The 18,432-nt window shown below is 40.7% G+C and overlaps 1 protein-coding gene, 1 long non-coding RNA gene and 1 other non-coding gene across 3 annotated transcripts; all 3 read left to right on the forward strand.

Annotated features, from left to right (window-relative positions):
* Positions 1-920: 920 nt before the first annotated feature.
* On the forward strand, positions 921-1,118 carry LOC137952401 (U2 spliceosomal RNA). Its single transcript, XR_011112236.1, has one exon. It is a non-coding gene; the product is annotated as a U2 spliceosomal RNA (small nuclear RNA).
* Positions 936-3,560, forward strand: LOC137951827 (uncharacterized). The gene is made up of 3 exons (XR_011112164.1): positions 936-1,610; positions 2,193-2,257; positions 2,675-3,560. It is a non-coding gene; the product is annotated as an uncharacterized lncRNA (long non-coding RNA).
* Positions 3,561-9,270: 5,710 nt separating this feature from the next.
* LOC137951391 (protein kinase PINOID-like) lies at positions 9,271-12,335 on the forward strand. Its single transcript, XM_068798010.1, has 2 exons — positions 9,271-10,652; positions 11,458-12,335. The coding sequence occupies exons 1-2, from the start codon at positions 10,093-10,095 to the stop codon at positions 12,215-12,217; spliced, it is 1,320 nt and encodes a 439-aa protein (XP_068654111.1). The 5' UTR covers positions 9,271-10,092; the 3' UTR covers positions 12,218-12,335.
* Positions 12,336-18,432: the final 6,097 nt, after the last annotated feature.

Raw genomic sequence — 18,432 nt, forward strand, 5'->3', positions numbered from 1 at the left:
CATGTAAAATTGGGAAAACTATACAAACAATTGAGATCTTACAAACGATTAAAAAAAACACAACAAAAACAGATGGCGAGAGCTGATCTCCGTTTCATCAAACAAAAGACTTTAAGCCTCAACAAAAGATAAGAGAAATTCGTTCAACGTCATCACCGTTAGTTCTGGAATCGGAATTAGCTACAACGTCACGAAAGAAGACGACAAACTTCCGAAATGAAGGCAAAACCGAAGCCCAACGGGGAAATTAAGGGAAATATGATTTTATTTTTAATTATTATGTTACTTATTTATATTTCTTTTTTAAGGGATCATTTATTTCGCCATAAGAAAATACAATGAAAGACAAATAAAAAAATTTGAGACTAATTTTTTATTAAAAACTTGTTCTTATTGAAAATTTTTATTTTTTCGATTTTCTTGGGTTTTTATTGCGATATGAAACAATTAGGAAATTAGTTATGGTATTTGTGTTTACACTATAAATAAATTAAAATTTAAATAATAAAAATAATATTAAAAGAAGGAGTAAGTAATAAGAACAACTTTAGTATTTATTTTTTTATAATTTATTATAAGAATAATAGAAATTTTATTTTTTTATTTTAAATATTTTATAGGCAAATAGAATCAAGAAAAATCAAATAAAAAAATTCCTACAACTTTTTTATTTATATGCCCTAATAGAATAAAATTTACAAATAAATTACAGTATAAATAAAATAAAAAATAAAAATAATTTTTTTTACCATGCAACAATTTTTATATACATATTTTATATTGAGTATAATGGTCGAAACTTTTTATAACCTCAAATTAGCCTACAGTTTGTTGCCTTCTTTAGTCCCACATTGACAGCTAATGCAACGAACGTCTAAGCAGGCGACCTATAAAACCTAATGTAAACTTCATGATCAAGCATACCTTTCTCGGCCTTTTGGCTAAGATCAAGTGTAGTATCTGTTCTTATCAGTTTAATATCTGATACGTGGTCCATCGGATCACATGATATTAAATTAATTTCTTGTGGGGGAGGGTCCACCATCGGTAGCTTGCTGCCGAGGACACTCGAGCGTCGCCCAAGCGTTGCACTACTGCTCGGGCCTGGCGCACCCCTACCAAAACACGTCTAAATATTTTCCTGGTGGTATGTTTGGAGCCTCTATTCTCCATTAAAACTATTTAGGTTCTTCTCGAATCTACGGTTTCGATCATAACGATTGAATGGTTCGTGTCAATATCATGAGTCCGGCGTCGGGTTTTTGGGGTCCCGATACCGAGACACCGGGGTTATGGGTAAATAAAAACCCTACTTGAGGACTCAGCGTCGCGCCAGATCGAGCCTCGCACAAGGCAGAGACAGTCCATGGTAGCTGAAGTTGCCAGAGGGACTAAGACGACATCTGCGATCTCGCCAGGTCCGCAGAACCAGAATATGAAGCAGAAGTACTCATCGGTGGCAGTGGAGATTGGTCAGGAGGCTAAATAACAGAGGACTGAGGAGAAGAGGAAGGCGAAAGTTGGGGCCTCTTTTGCAATCCGTAGCTGCGTTTCTGGACAGGGGGCTGCCGGGGACTCTTTCAGCCCTGCAGTCGGAAACGAGTATCGAGGTTCGTGGTGTTGGTAAAACTGATTGGTTATTGTTGGGGGGAGATTGCTTTTAACACTCTGGGAAGGGTAAAATGTTGTGCGTGGGAGATGTCTGAATTGTTAGGCAGTCATTGCATTTTGAAGATTCATTCTTGTTTGATTCGTTTTGCTGAACCGTTTGAACTTTAAAGAATCCTTTTTCGTTTTGGACAGGTTTATGTGTTTTTGATGTTTGAAGGTTTTAGTTGTCGTGTTTATATGGTGGCCTTTTTATTCTTGGTTAAGTTCAAATTGTTTTATCCATGGTATCTACCTCAATTTCGATAATGTATGCTAGCCGGAGAAGGAAAATGTGTCTCTGGAAAGAAGCATTGGAAATTGTTGTTTTTGGCTGGTGTCGTGTGTAAGGATGCACTCGTAACTTAGTTCGTGTACTTCTCAAAAAACTTTTACCTGGTGCTTTCGTCATTCTCGTGGTATTGCTTGCTTTGCTGCGTGCTTGAGAGCTTCTAAGGGGAGGAAAATGATGTCACAATCCTGTTATCTTGCAACTGTTGAACTTACATCGTATCCATGACCACTTCTTCGAAACTGCTTTTTAGGTTGATAGTTGGAAAGCAAATTCTTTTGACTTAGAAGATCTGTACTTCAAGTTCTGCATAGCAAGGTACTAAACTGCTTTAGTTTATCTTCACTGCCATGAGAAAACATTGTTGAGGATTCTCTTGTGGACTGTACAATATGAAAACCATTTATTGCTTCTTTGCATGTAGTTCCTTTGGTGCAGAGAAAGACATCTAAGTTTTATTTGAGGTAGATCAAATACTTGATGTGAAACTTAGGAGTTCTAGGAGAAAAATAATGTGAGCCTTACTCTCTGTAGAAGTATGCATCGGTAAAGTCCATTATTGGATACGATTTTGCTTCTGGTATTTCATTCTCCTTGACTGAATGAAATGGGTTGTCATGAAGGAAATGAAAATTTTCATCTGCTTTTTAAATTCAGATGCTTCTAAGTTTTGGTGATAATAAACTCTAGAGTTAAGAGGCATTCTGTCACTTTTGTTATTGATTGGAATTGCAGCGAACGCCCTGCCACTGCAGTCACCAACAACTACAAAGAGCAAGGTGAGGCTCAAGTTTAACTCACTGAGACCCTCTACATGTTTGTGAGTTGAGTTCCATATTTGATGGTAGGTCCTGATGTGTATTTGATGTGGCTGATTCCATAAAAGACGAAATTTCTTATAAGGATGATGGGAAGAAAGATCACAAGAAAAAAAGAAAAGATACTGTTGAGAAAGATAGTGAGACTGGAAGAAAATCATAAAAAATTGATAGTGAAAAACATGAACCTGATATGAATAACGGATCCTGTGATAGGGAAGAGGTGGACACAGAATCCAAGAAGGAGAAGAAAAAGAAAAAAAAAAAAAAATCTTCAGATTCTCTTGGGGATGTGATTGAACAGACAGCTGTAGATATGGGTGATCTGAGTTACGAGAATCATTCTAGTGATCCAAGTGCAAAATCTAAAGAAAAAAAGAAGAAAAACAAGTCAATTCCAGATTCTGAGAATGTTGAACAAGATCCAAACAGAGAAAGGTTGATAGGTGATGGAAAGAAACTTGATTCATAAGTACCCAAGACATCCTCTGATGGAATGGAATTGGATGGAACAGCTTCGAAATCCAAGGACAAAAAGCAAAGGAAACACACAACAGAAACAGATGTGGACTTGAAGAAGAGTGAGAAGAATGGTGTCGATTTAATAAAGAAAGAGCACAGAAAAAGAAAAAGATCTGAATCTGAAGAACTTGTTTATGATGCGTCTCAAATGTTGACTAGTTTATATGAAATATGTGGTGGCCATTTTTATGTGAGTCAGTGGCTCATTTATTGCATTGAGATGCATTCTCATGGGTCTTGATCCTTGTTCTCTTCAAGGAAGATGATCTTCAAAACCATATAAGCAGGATTTCTTGAATCAATATCATTTTCCTATAAGATCCTCTCCTTCATTTTTTCCTTTTAAATTTATTGTTGGTTGAGAAATCGATTCTTCTTCTCTCACATGCACCGTTGATTTTAGGATTGGTGCTGAAATCGATTATGGAGCCAAAGCCCAAGAAGTTCTGGGACAAGGAAAGGGGTTCTTTTAGATTGCTTTTAATCCTGAAGCTATTTGGGTTCTTTTCCTGGTGGGATCTGTTACAAAATATTCATAGGTGCTGACAAAGAAAATGGGGCACTATGACGGGCATAACTGATTCCCTATCGACTGGCCCTCTCTCTTGACACTCGCCCATGCTTGGTCCCAAATAGAGGAACTCACAAGAAGCCTAGAATTGTTAGAAAGAAGCCTAATCTTGCAACGAGCTTTGCCATGCCCAACCTGGTTAGAATTTCACCACAAGATTTCATCAAAAACTCCTCCTTGAACCTTCATCGAATTCTATACCCTACGACCATCTGCTAAAATATTTGAGCTTTATTGGGTCCTAAACCCCCTGCATCATCGTCATTCTTCTCCTCCCTCTTCTCAACCACTACAACAGCCCTGTCCCAGACACTCCCCGCCATAGCCGGATACTTGGACGTCGTCAACAACTCTCTCAAAAGAACCCCACAAGCTTAGTGTTCGTCAGAGGTCCACACCTTCCCATCCTATTGTGAGACAAAATCTTCCAAAGCATCCAGAACCAATCTTGTCATGTCCACTACCTAACCAAAGGCAAGAGAGCATCCATCCTAAAAGTCGATAATTCCTTCCGTTTAGCCACAAGAAGCTTCCACAAAAGTGTTTGGAATCAATTCTCTGATAGTGCGAGTTTCCCTATCGATAATCCCTCTCTCTTGATAGAGGTATATGATAAGTAGAAGAAATCTCATAGTCGTTTGCATGTATCATATACACCAAAATTTTTACAAGTTTGAAGCCACCAACAAACATTTGTTTAATTATTATTTTTATATATTTAATTAATAAAAATAATTAAATTTTAAATTATTTAGTAATTTATCACAAGTTAAAATTTATTTAAGTTTATTAATAAAAAAATTTAAGCACAACTATCTTAAGAGTTGATAGATTAACTTTATATAATAAAAAATATATTTTTATATAGATTAATGATGGTTAATATTATATTTAATTACTAGTTTAGGAATGAGAATTTAGATATTAATAAATAACAAATTGTTTAAATATTTTAATATTATTAAAGTATGTATTTTTTTAATTATTATCTTTTATTTAGTTAATTAACTAATATTAATTTAATTTTTAAGTATTTAGTAATTTATCACAAGTTAAAATCTATCTTTTTGTTTATTAATAAAAAATAAATAAAATTTATAAAAGTCAAATTTATCAGAATATTTTATTAATAAAATTTCTCTCTGCAGAAAAGTCGATCACCCTTGAAATCAATTTTACTTTTCCTAGTGATCTAGTATCGTCTTCTTCTTCCCCGGTGCACATAAATCCCCAAAGGTGCCAGAATCACCCTTTGTTGCCGTCTGTTAGTGAGAGAGACTCTTCCTCTTTTCCAGATTTTGATGGCGGAAGTTGCTTCCCTGTTCGGATTCGTAATTCATTAACTGTGAGCCACCGGCCCCTCTCTTTCGTCGCTGCCATTAAAGAAATGTGGACCTGCCCTCGGACAGAGCAGCATGTGTTGTCCTCCCGCTGCCTGCTTGCCTCCCGCTGTAATCCTAACCCCATCTTCCTCCCTCTTTCTCTCTGCACATCACCGTCAGCTTCCAATTATATATCTGAAACTGGAGCGAACCCAGATATAATAAAACTGGAAGCTAAACCCTGTTTCTGTACGACCTAAGCATTAAATTTTCTTGTAAAAACGGAAAAGAAAAGTCGATTCAGCTAATTACAGCGGCATCGATGGAGTTCGAATTCGAATTCGAATTCGAGAAGTAAAGAAGTCTGGATTCTGAGATCTGAACAGGCAGAGCCATCATCTCTCCATTTTCTTTTTCTCTTTCCTGCATCGTTTACATCTGGAGTCTGAACGTACTTCTTCCTCGAAGAAGCTACCCTATTGCCTTCCTCTAGAAAAAACGAATGGAAAAAGCTGCGGAGAAAACACTTGAGACTTGTAATAATGATATTTATTGCAATTAAATAATTACCAATTATTATTTTAAAAATAAAATAACCTAAAAACAAGCCCTAATGCTACTAAACCCTAAACCCTTAATTCTACCACATCACAAAACCCTAAACCCTTTAGGGTTTGTTTGAACTCCATAGAAAGGAAAATAAGAATTTGATCATTATTATTCTAAAAAATAGTTAGTCAAAAGGATAATTTAATTATTATTTTATTTTTTGACTATTTTTAAGAATAATAATTATTATTTTTTTACTTTAATTATATTAATTATAAGTGATGCCAATGATCAATTACAAACAACTAAACTTAAAACCCAAGGGTAGGTGCACAAGTTGTTGTCAAAGAGGACCATCAAAATTCTAAAGGATGTGATGGTAATGCAGATATGGATTGTTGATGTAGTCCTCCTAACTAAGCCCCATGTGTCGATATAAATTTGCGGTGTCACTTGTAAGATGCAACCAGTCTCTCTCAAATGTGGACCTCCCTTTGCTCACATATGGTGTTATCTAGGTCAGGGGAGTTCATGTGCCCCTCTAACTTTGCTCCTTCTATCTACCATTTTACACAAATTTTTTTTTTAATATCATGAGATTAATTTTATAATAATTAATTAATTTTATTTTTAATCGATACATACGGGATTTCAAGGGTGATAAATAAACCATAAGTGGGTGTCTCATTTTTTTATGACTTTGGTGCCCCTGTCACATATTATTATTGGACCTTATCAATCACATCTCGACTTTTATTAACGGTTAGATATTATCTCAGTTTTCATGCTGATGTCAGCGTTGACGTTGATAATCCGATTTCCGCTCGACGACGTCCGCCAAAGATAGCGGCGCCTCGTGGGGACCACGGCTCTTACTCCCACCGGTCAGCTTCCCCCCACCAACCTACCTCCAGTTTTACCCAGACGTTCTTCACTGTTTTACGTTCCTACCCCTCCTCTGACCTTTTCGTCCCGACCTTTGATCTCGAGATCAACGGCTAGGGACTTAAAGCACGAATAATAACAAAATTTTAGTTACTATTTAATTAAGATGGTAAATTATTGTTTAATGATGAGGTGGGGCTGGGCTTCTAGGCGGAAGTTTCTTGAGTAATCCGTGCTGGGAAAGTCTAGGGAAGGGGATGTGACAAATTGTCTCTTTGTCGCCTTGGCTTAATTCAAAACACCGGGAATATTGGATTGGGTTGTGCTTTTGATTACTTTAATTGATTATTATTATCTTCTTCTAATTATTTAAACCTTGCTTCATTAAGATTGAGCCTTCTCTATTGCCCTATAAAAAAAAAAACTACCACTTCTATTCTATTTAAAATTCATGTAGGGACAATGATATGATCTAAGTGTTAATTTATGTAATTAAGTAGTGACACAAAATTTTTGGCTTTATCTTGTCTACAAATATCAAACAAGAGCTGACGAGATTCTTCATGGGGTTGCTCATCAACAGCTCATTTGGTTGGTTGCTAAGACTGAATCTTAGTGGGAGACTAGTTTGAGCATTATTCTACATTTGAGAATCTAAGGAACTGTTTACTTCATTTTTAATAGTATTCTTAATGTGATTTTATCGTTAAAATTAATCATATTATTGACATAATCAACTCGTTTTGTTTATAGAAGTCGTTCAATTAGTAATCATGGATTCTCTTATTCTCATTTAAGCTTGTCGACTTGGTTTATATTTTGAAGAGATATGATGTTTCACATGTTGCTTATGTTGCTATGGGTTTGCTCAAAACATAGTCAAAACTCGAAATAACAATACTCACTATTGTAATTCAAGTTTTGAGAGCGAAAATGCAACAAACAAGACAAAGTTTCGTTTATTTGGGAGAAAAATTTAGGTACTAAAAGTCAGGGTTATCACCTCTTAGATTATTTGCCCTTAAACACGAAGACACCGATTGAGACTGACAAATTGTCAATTGAGACATGTGGATGTTGTTAATGGTTTTTTTGTCGAATTACACTAATGGCCACCAATCAACTTCTAATTATAGTTTTCTCTTTAGAACAAGCAAAGTCACTTAGACCATTGATGTACCCCCCACATTTTGTTCAATTTTAAAACAATATCACATGGTTGTGGATAGCAGATCCAATCTCCCCATCTTTTGATTGAAGGATTGGTTGCAGTCATGCTCACAACATGTGACATGTCATGTAACCTCAATGGACTTATCATGTGACTCTAATACGGTGATATGCTCTTATCTTTTCCTTTCCTTTTTATTCAATTAAAAAATTAGTCTTAATGATCAAATTCTTTTTTTTTTTTTTCAATTATAAGGGTTCCAAAGAGACACTTGGCGGGAGCTCCTTGTCTCGGCGTGAAGCAACAAACACCTTCAATGAAGGCGTTTGGCTTCTCGATTTCGAGAAGTTGAGCGTCGTCCATAGTGCAGGCTTCCACTTGACGTACTTTCGGTCGCCTTACGTGAGGACAGCTGGGCCCGTGTTCAAGACAGCATACTTTTGCGGCCATGTTCCTCATGTGGGCCCGGGGACTCCGCTGCTGTCGGATTCGTCAGCAACTCTTACATGGATTGTCCTCTGTGGGGGGGCCCTTTCTTTACTGGAGGAGCGTACCATGATAAGATGCTCGATTTGGAGACATCTCCGCCGTTGGACTATATTCAGTTTTGTCTGGATTTTTTGTGGGGCCTGTACTCATAAATCCGTGTTTGTGCTTTTCTGTCTTCCCCATCATTGACAACGTATTGGACTATTGGAGTATTCATCTAGTCGTCCCGATGGACGGCTGAGGAGCTTCTCTGTTGTTTAATCGACTTTCCTTTTATACCTCTGCATGCACCGATGCTTTCTCCATGCAGTCGTTATTCTACGACGGTTAATCCGTCTTTTAATTCAGAGTATTCATTTGGTGGGCTCAAAAGCTGCTCAGTCGCTTCTTCCCTTTTATACCTCTGCCCTGCTCTTGTACGTTCTCCACGCTGGGCTCATTCCTCGAGGGTTAATCGGTCTTTTACTTAGAATATTCATCTGGTGGGTTCTCACTGTGATGGACGGCTGAAGCGCTCTTCCGTTGTTGTTTTCAATTTTAGTTTTCCTTTATACCCCCTGCATGCAGTGATCGTTCTCCGTGCGGACGTCATTACGCCAGCACTAATCCGTCTTTTAATCAAAATACCTTCTGGTCGAGTCGTCCACTTCAAGCGCGGTTCACCACAAGGCGAGAGAATAGCCACGTGGTCATAGGTGGATGCGACCTCGTGCGATGTCCACGTCATGGGGCTCCCTCCCCCTATGGCGCACGTGTTTACGGGCCTAATCGAGCGTCCTACTCCTGATTACGCCTAAAGTCTAAAACGGGAAAAAAGAGAGGCTTCCTCGACACGTCAATGGAGATACAGAGCGAGCCTGGCACTCCAGCAGCCTCGCCTTCTTTAACCATGGTTAAACCAACTCGCCCCGCGGTTTACCCTTCCTCCGGGTTGGTGCTGCCTCGCCGTTAGTATATAAATTTCTGGTCCGTCTTTTCCAACCGTCGGAAGTGGAGAAGGAAAGCGAAAGCTGAAGCTCTTGCCGCTACAGCTATTCTTCTTCTTCTCGTTTGGATTTCCCTGATGCAAATTCCAAATTTTAGGCATTTGCAGAACAAGAGAAAGCTGCAGTGATGGAGGAAGGTTGGAGAAATGGGAAATGTGTGTTAATGGCGGAGCGGCACGGTTTTTGATACCTGTAAGCGATACGGGTGTAGCTTTTTGCAAACCAGTCGGTTTCCGTAATCTGGATTTCGTACCAGAGAATCGAATCTCGGAGGAGGTTTTAGGGCTTTGGAATAATCAAAAAACGAAGAACCCCTCTCTGTTTTGGCTCCTCTCGTGTGTGTGACTGTGTAATTAATTAGCTCGGCGTTAATTTCTTGCTGTGGCTCTGTCGTTATCGTGTTTTTTTTCTTTTGGAGAAGGAGGCGGATAATTAGTGGTCTGGTTAAATATTCCCTTCGTAGAAATAGGTTTGGCTTGGCACTGGAGGAGGTGTGCTGAGTGCGATTGTCTATTTGTCCTTCTTTGAGCTCTTTCTCTCTAGGTTCGACTCATATTCGCTCTCTAGAAAAGCTCACGTTCGAGTGTGCTTTCAAAGTCTTTGTTTCTCGGATCTTTGATCGTTTCTTCGGTTGTTCTTGTTGAAAAACGCCGACAAAGAAGAAAAGTTAAGATGCTCTGTTTGTGAAAGTTTGGGAAAAGATAACCGAAAAATCTGGTCTTCGTCATCCCGTGCGTGGTTTTAAAAGTCCTCTTCTTCGTCCACGGTCGATTGCTCGGGAAACTGCTCAATTTGGAGGCTGCGGTTGAGAAAAAAAAGTAGAGGATTTGTCGATATAAAATGTTCGAGTTCTTGCCGGAGTCTGACAACGAAATCGGCTCGGAAACTCTGACCTCTAGCCAAAGCTCGATGAGTAGCAGCGACCGATGTAGTAGTTTTAGCCGTCTGTCTTTCGACGCGTTCGAGATTCCGCCGACTTCGCCGCCGGAGAGTCTCTATTCGAAGCCTCACCGTTCGTCGGACTCGGCGTGGAAGGCGATCCGCTCCGCTTCCGTCCGGCGGAAGGACGGCCTCAATTTTAAAGACTTCAAGCTTGTGCGCCGCATCGGCAGCGGCGACATTGGACACGTGTATCTCTGCTGCCTCCGGGGCTCGGAGAACAGTTGTTACGCCATGAAGGTCGTCGACAAGGAAGCACTGGCGCTAAAGAAGAAAGCCATGAGGGCGGATACGGAGAGGAGTATTCTGAAGATGCTTGACCATCCTTTCCTTCCGACGCTGTACGCCGAGTTTGAGGCCTCGCATTTCTCCTGTGTAGTAATGGAGTTCTGCCCGGGAGGAGATTTGCATACCTTGCGGCATAAGCAGCCTGGGAAACGATTTTCTCTCCACTCTGCGAGGTTCGTCTCGGAAATTACATTTCTCTCTTGTTTCCTTTTTTTTTGTTGTCGAATTCTTTTTCGGGTTTTCTGTGTCTCTCACTTGTTACATAAAATATTCCGATTTCTGGGTATTTGCTTCTGTGTTACAGGCCTAATTTACGATCATTCTTAGTTTTTCTTCTTTCATCTGTCTTTTTGTTCGTCACTTTTCCTTATTATTAAACTACTGGCAGCGAAAGCTCTGCAAGTTTTCACTTTTCCGCTTTACATATTACGAGATGGAAGGAAGGACACCTGCTTCCATCTTTTGAAAATTTTTGCTATTTTTTGCTTGTCTGATCTATTATCCTTTTTTGCTGTATTTTCTCGTGTAATTTGTTTTCTGCTACCATGTGTTCGTTACGTTTCATCGTCCTGTTCATCATAGTCATTTTTAATGGAAACTTACTCCTCTTCCAAAAAATTTTCGTCCAAGGGAAATTGTTTCCTTTCATCTCGAGCAAGTTCCTTTTCTTGTTTCCCATCATGAAAACCCATCTTTTCCAATTTCAGTTTTCGCTGTGCAGAGGCCAATGATCTTTCTCTACTTCAGAGCCAGTACTCCATTGCTTCTAGTCTGTATTAGTCACTGGAAAGAGATAACCTGTAACTGTAAATATGGGAAGCGTAAACTCTTGTCCTGGAGGTGTAATCTTAATCCAAATTCTGGACGACAAAGATAACGAAAAATAGGAGACGAAGATTTCTATATCTGATCGCGAAATTGAATGAAGGCGTGCGCTGCGCTTCAATCTAAATCTTATATTTTGTTTTCAACTTCCAGGTTTTACGCGGCTGAAGTTCTTTTGGCACTGGAGTATCTCCACATGCTGGGCATAATCTACCGCGACCTGAAGCCGGAAAATATCTTGGTTCGATCCGACGGACACATTATGCTCTCCGACTTCGATCTCTCCCTCCTCTCCGACGCGTATCCCTCAGTCGAGTCCCCGGACTCCACCTCCAACCCCACAACCTCCTCTTCCTCCTGCGCCGAGGCCACCACCAGCATCTCGTGCCTCCCTTCCCACCTCCTCCGTTCCCGCAAAGTACGCATCCTCACCGCTGCCCCCCAGTTCGTCGCCGAGCCCGTCGCCGCCCGCTCCTGCTCCTTCGTTGGCACGCACGAGTACGTCTCGCCGGAAGTTGCAGCCGGTAAGTCCCACGGAAATGCCGTCGACTGGTGGGCGTTCGGGATCTTCATGTACGAGATCATTTACGGCCGGACGCCGTTCGCCGGGGAGAACAATGAAGCCACGTTGAAGAACATCCTGAAGAAGCCCTTATCTTTCCCGGGCGAATGCCTTCCGCCCGGGTCCGGGTTGGATGCTCTAGCTCGGGATCTAATATCGGGTCTTCTAATCAAAGACCCGGCCAATCGACTCGGGTCCAAGAGAGGCGCCGCGGAGGTGAAAACGCACCCATTCTTCAAAGGCTTGAATTTCGCACTGATCCGGTCCTGTCGACCTCCTGAAGTCCCCGGCCTCAGACGGTCCAGAACTTGTTACGAGAGAAAGAAACCCTACCGGTTCGATTATTTCTAAACCAAACCAAACTGAAAGTCTCGCCTTTTGACCATGTAAATAGCCTATTAAAGAGACTACTACTCCGTGATTAGCGATCATTGTATCTCAGATTATGGCCGAATTTTTGTAACCCTTAAAAAAGGATTTTCATTTTCTAATCTAATATTATTAGCAAAAACACCGCATGGCCTCGACTACGTTCCGCAGTTCGCGTCTTCTTCTTCCGCAGCATCTGTTAATGTGTTCTCTTTTGCAGGAAGGATCAGAGCTGGACTTGTCAATGGCGGACGCGTCGTAATCTGATTGACGGGGGAACCCATGGGAGTAAAGACAAGAGAAAGCTCGACAGTGGTTGGGGCATTTCGAGCAACGAGCCCTGATTGACTAGAGCTCTTCCCCTGCTGTACTTTTTATTGTTTTCTTAACCCTCCATTAACTTGCAATAATTCACTAATCTCAGTCCCCCTCTCCCTGACTGTTTTAAAAGTAGAACGCTTGGAAGCTCTTTCTCCGCGAACCCCATCGTTTAATCTTGTTTTATCCCTGTCGGTCGAAATCGAATTATCTATTGATGATGATAATTGAGCGCTAGAACAGTAAGTTTTCTTCTTCCCCTCGAAGCTCGTTTTGTTTTTTTCCAGCAGAGCAGAGGGAGAGAGATGGGATAGGCGTATAACGCCACACATGGTTCTGTCCACGGAAGGCTTACGAACGGCCCAGTTTTCAGGCATTGTCTCTTCGTTGTCACCCCCTAAAGAGTCACCTGGACTCGTATGAGACAACCACGGAGGCCCCCTCCGAGTCCCTAGCACATGGCCTGTTCTTTCCGGTGTTTTTACCCCAGTGGCTCCCCGTCTTTACCGAGTTCACTTCATGATTTCAAAGTGATCAATTGACTTGAGTTTTTAGTAGGTGGGCGAGATGAGTCCGGTGACTCGGTCGAGTGGAAGCATTTGGATAGAACAAATATGAATACAGAATAAAATTTCTGTTTTTATAATTCGGAATCAAGTTTGGGGTTTGAACTTACTCCATCTCATGACTCAGGCGATTCAACTGGGATTTCAAGATGGTTTGGGGTGTCCAAGTTTATGAATCGAGAAATAAACAAATATTTATTTCAATTCTGAGAGCAGTTTTCGTTGTTTCTTCCCATGGAGACTCGAGAACAAAGAAACTGGAGGAAGGTTTGAGTTATTTTAAGCCCAGTCTATTGACTTTGTTCATCAATTAAATCGTTTTTTAAGGCAAGTTTGGCAGAAAATAAGTATAAATGTTGCTTAAACAACACTAAACCATAGTTTAATTAACTTTCCATTAAGGAATCTAAACCCAACTTTGGTCTGGACTTGACTTTGACAGTAAATCGTAACTGATCAAATTCGGCCATTAGATTTGTTAATCTGAAATTCGATTAAATGTCTCCTAATTAACACAAATGGGGGTGGGCCCGCTTGGATTAGGGGTGTGCTTACCACTAAAATCCTTATCCATGTTTAGTAAACTTCTAAACAAAAAAAAAAAATAGTAGGTACAAGTTCCCGTGAGACGATCAGGCACGTGAGGTTCACCCTGAGCGCGTGCGACGCCGGCCTGCCAGTGCTGCGAGGGACAAACGCTCGCCCGACAGGTCGCTTGACCTAATTTCACGACGTCATCGTTATTAATTTTTCATTAATTTATTATTATTATTATTTTTGTATTTTATATATTTATTGCAAAGACGTGACCATGGTTCGTACGCAACTGCGCCTGAGACCTGACCCTGCAGTCAGAAGGCCGTTTCTCTGCCCGAGGCCCGACGCGGTTCGTTGACATTCCTTATACGGCGGTTCCTTTAATTACTTAATTTAATTCTTTAAATTTTCTCTTTCTCACTCGCGTCTCACCCCATGAACAAAGCTGAGTTCTTTCTTTATTGGTGATGACAAAAACAAAAAAGTCATGGCTAAGAAAAATAAAATTTAATGAAAAAAAAAGAAAATAATTGAAAAAGGACTGCCCCACATTTTTGGACGTCCCAGAAATTAACTTCCAAATAAGTTGGAGGAGTTCTCGATTGCTCAAAAAATAGGACTTGCATATATTTATTTGTTAATCATGCAAACTTGGTCGTAATTTCAAGAGAAGTGGAAAGCTCCTCGTCTTCCTCACCAAATCGTTCAACCTGGGATTCTTGCAGAGATTTGTTTCAAGGATGATGCTGAGAAGCTCATCATCCCCAGTTTTGGCTTGCATGAACGAAGCCATCCGGAACCCAATTCTCCCCAGCACATCCCGCAACAATGTCTTCAATCCACTTCCTTCTTCTCTTAATCAATCCATTCTTCCACGAAAAACCCACCTCACCCGCACCATCTCATCCGATTACTTGAACTCTACAATCGCACCTCGGGGGGCGTCACTGGCCGATTCTCCGGTTAGATTCCGTGAGCTCGAACCTGTATCAGAGGCTCCATGGACACCGAAACTAGTGAACAATGGCCAAAAAGAAGGCCACGCAGAAGAAGAATTCAGCTTCTCGGTACCAAGTTTCTCCGACGTCGATATCATTGAAGGAAAAGAAGTTACAGTGCTGGGGTTGTTCGACCTCTGGAACGGAGCAGAGAAGGGTTCTTCCCCGAAACCACCTGTGTCAGCTATGTATATGGCCGCCGGGTTGGGGATGCATCAGATTTTGACGATAAGCGGAAGTGAAAGCTTCGATACACAAACACTGGAGCGCCATTTTGAGAAAATCGTGGAGGAGAATCCATGCGATGCGCTCGTGTTGAGAAACTACGCCCAGTTTCTCCATAAGGTCGCCTTGATTAATTCTTCCTCCTCTTCGTACCTCTTGTTTCATCGTTAACTGATTCTAGATTTCGGCGCAGAGGAAGGGAGACTACAGGAAAGCAGAAGAGTTCTACGCCAGAGCGATCCTGGCGGATCCAAACGACGGAGAAATTCTTTCAGATTACGCGATACTGCGATGGGAGGAACACCGGGACGATGAGATGACAATAGGGTTCTTCGAGCGAGCTCTGGAGCTCGCTCCACAGAACAGGTGATCCGTCTCTCTGGTTTTTGTTTCTTGTTTATGGGTTTCCAAATTGATTCATGCGCAGCTCAATTCATTAATGCAGCCATATACAAGCAGCATATGCATTGTTCCTGTGGGAAGCCAATGGCAGGAATTCTGAACAAGAATGTAGGAGATTTCAACACCAGAGCAAGGATGCTTGCCCCAGGATCCAACTGAAGGATCCGTGTTTCTCTTGTTAGGTGTTAGACCAGGACCAGGGAGACTAGTTCTAGTTGTAATTGCAATATAATCTTAATAGATTTCTTACGTGGAGATAGGTACATTTGTCCAACCACGAACTCTTGTTTTCTTTATGTATTTGATAGTGGTTTTGGTTAATCAAGAACATTTTTTTTTTCTTCTAGTTGATAGTAGCAAAAAACTTTCGAAAGCAAGTGAGTGCTTGATTGCTTCCATAAGAATGTTAATTCTTTTCTTTTTTGTTTCAGTGTTTATGTTTATCGAATCTCTTCTTCTGCAATTTTTGTAATTTAATATATATATGTGATATTTTTTATCCAAAGAGAACACACGAAAGCGAGTTGGCATACTAGTTATTTACGCTAAACTAGAGAAATTTCCTATGGGTGCAAAATTTGGATTTTGAGAACTGAGTCGGCTCGGTCCTGTCTCAGGCTCAGCTTAGCCCATCTGAGTCGACCCGAACTTCCCGATTCGATTACCATCCGAGTCGTGCCAAGTCGTCCAACTCTTTTCAACCCCTTGACAATCATTCTAACTAGTAAGACTTGACTTAGCTGAGTTAATTTGTTTTTATTCATCATCGTTGTAGTGCGTTCAGTGGGCGCAATAGTGTGCCCTGTAGTAGTGAACGGGCACTGCAGCGTGGCCTACTGCAGTGTGCCATGTTGCGGCTACTCCCAACAGGCAGCACGCCCGCTGTAGTGGGCTTCCTCTGTCGCCCCCTACCTGCCGAACGGCACTGCAGCGCGGGCCTCCATCGTCTGATGTCGGCCTCTGTCTTCTAACGGCGACTCCGGTTGACGCACAACCCTGAGATGAGTTCCGTGGAGAAGGTATGGACAACGTCGATGCTCTATGTCTTGCTCTTTGCGGAAGTAGTCCAGAAATCTTAATAATCTAATAGTAATGTACTGCTCTGATACCACTTGTTAGAATAACCATAATCTTAAATCCTAATCTAGAATTTACATCATGCCAAAATATTAGGATTCGGGATACATACCTGAATCCATTCCAAACGATCACCTACTGTTGCGAAATTCTACAAAAATCGATATGAACGGATGATTGGTTTTGTGATCTTCCTTAACTAAATCTCTTTAGTTCCTCAATGGGACCTTCTTCTCTCTTCCGGATGGGGAGAAGGGAAACTGTGTGTGATTTAGTCTCTTGGGGACCATAACCATAATGTGTCTCCTTATATAGGGTTCACAGAATTCTTATGATATCTACTCAATTGGCCCATATTCCTTAATGGGCTTAACAAAATTAGATCACTTAATTTCATCCCATTCTATTAAATAATAAATATAATTGAATAATAAATATGTTACCTAAATTAGAATAGGAAACATTAGTTTCCTAACAGGGAGGACTGAGCAGGACCGACGTGGAGGATGGAGTGGAAGACACGATCCCTGATTTCCTTCTCGAGGTCTAGGTTGATGAGGTATCTGCGATTGAATGGTCACTGAAGGGAGATGGAAGTGGGGTCTTCGTAGGACAGAAGTTGATCGACGACAAGCCAGCGCTTGGAACAGTGAGGAGGACGGCCGAGGCAGTTGGGGACCACTACAACGGTGTCCTAATCACCGTCAATGCCAGCCTTGATGAAGCCACAACAATTGTAAAGCACCACCAAAAGGTTTCCTCCTAGAGTACCCAGTCCCATTCTTCTTGACCTACAATTTTTTCCCTTGATTCCCTGAACTCCAAAGATTACCGCTACTGAATGCCAAATTTTTGAATCGAAAGCGTCGTTAAGTAACAAGCCGGCTCGTGAGCCTCAGAACTGAATGGCGGTTAGCTCGAGCTCGGCTTGTTTACTTAAGCGAGTCCGAGTATGATCTCAAATTCAATTCGAGATCGAGATAATTCGAACCAAACCGAACCGAACTTGACCTACTTGTAAACCGGCTCAGTTCGATGCCACCCCTAGTGCGATGACAACCTTTTTATGTTGGTGTATCAAACAGGGCAGGTTTATTAGCATGGAAAACCCTAAATATGGTGGTTCATGGTGTATAGATCAAAATGTAATGATGAGCAATGTGTTTGATCTCTTAAGAGAAACAATATCCACATTTGGTGAAATGGCTGCCTACCAACAAGAGTTGTCAAATGCTAACCTCCATGTTTACCAAATGGATAATGATGTTGGGTCATTAACAAGGCGAAATATTCTTGTAGATCATATAAGTGTATAACTGGTTAAGGATGAAGAAAACAAAGAGGATGTAAACGAAGAAGATGCGGTTGAGGTAAAAGACAAGTACGATGAAGAACAAGAGGAAGCAAAAGAAGAAAAAGAAGAGGTTGAAGAAGAGGGGGAAGAAAGCAATGACGAGATATAATGTTGTTAAACGACAATGAATTTGAATAATTTTCCATGGGTCTATAATATTAGTTTCTATAAAATTATTTATTTTAAACGTCATTAGTATTATTAATTTTTTAGATATAACATTATCGATGTTATAAATGTACTATGCAGCTAATATCATACCTCCTCATCCACCAAGACTACCACCAATCTAACGCCTTGCATCATCGGAGATGCATGACAGTGGACTATTGTATCCTAAAGAGACAAAGTGTGGAAATTTGCTAATTATTATTCGTGATTTATGTTAAAATTATATTTGTCTACAATAATTTTTTTACTTTGTGTATATAGATCCATCCACGCCCTCTCCTCCCAAGCCATCTTTGTCTACATCCTCTTCATCAATATCCTCACTAACAAGGCGAGCACACAACCTGACCAAAGCCTTCAAAGCTGATGATGTTATGAGAGAGCTCGTTAGGAGGATCTTGGTGGAGGTTAGAGATTCTCATAGGAGGGAATCAAGGTCCCATAGTTCAATTTTCGCTCATTGGGCGGTCCAATCTTTACGACTCACATGGAGGTGAAGGTGAACAAGTTTAAGAACTACACCGTTGAACAATTGGCTAGTGGGTATCC

The sequence above is a fragment of the Aristolochia californica genome, unplaced genomic scaffold, assembly GCF_029961685.1.
Source record: "Aristolochia californica isolate CCGP_79_NKW_82.1479 unplaced genomic scaffold, dmAriCali1.0.hap1 SCAF_15, whole genome shotgun sequence".
Lineage (NCBI taxonomy): Eukaryota > Viridiplantae > Streptophyta > Magnoliopsida > Piperales > Aristolochiaceae > Aristolochia > Aristolochia californica.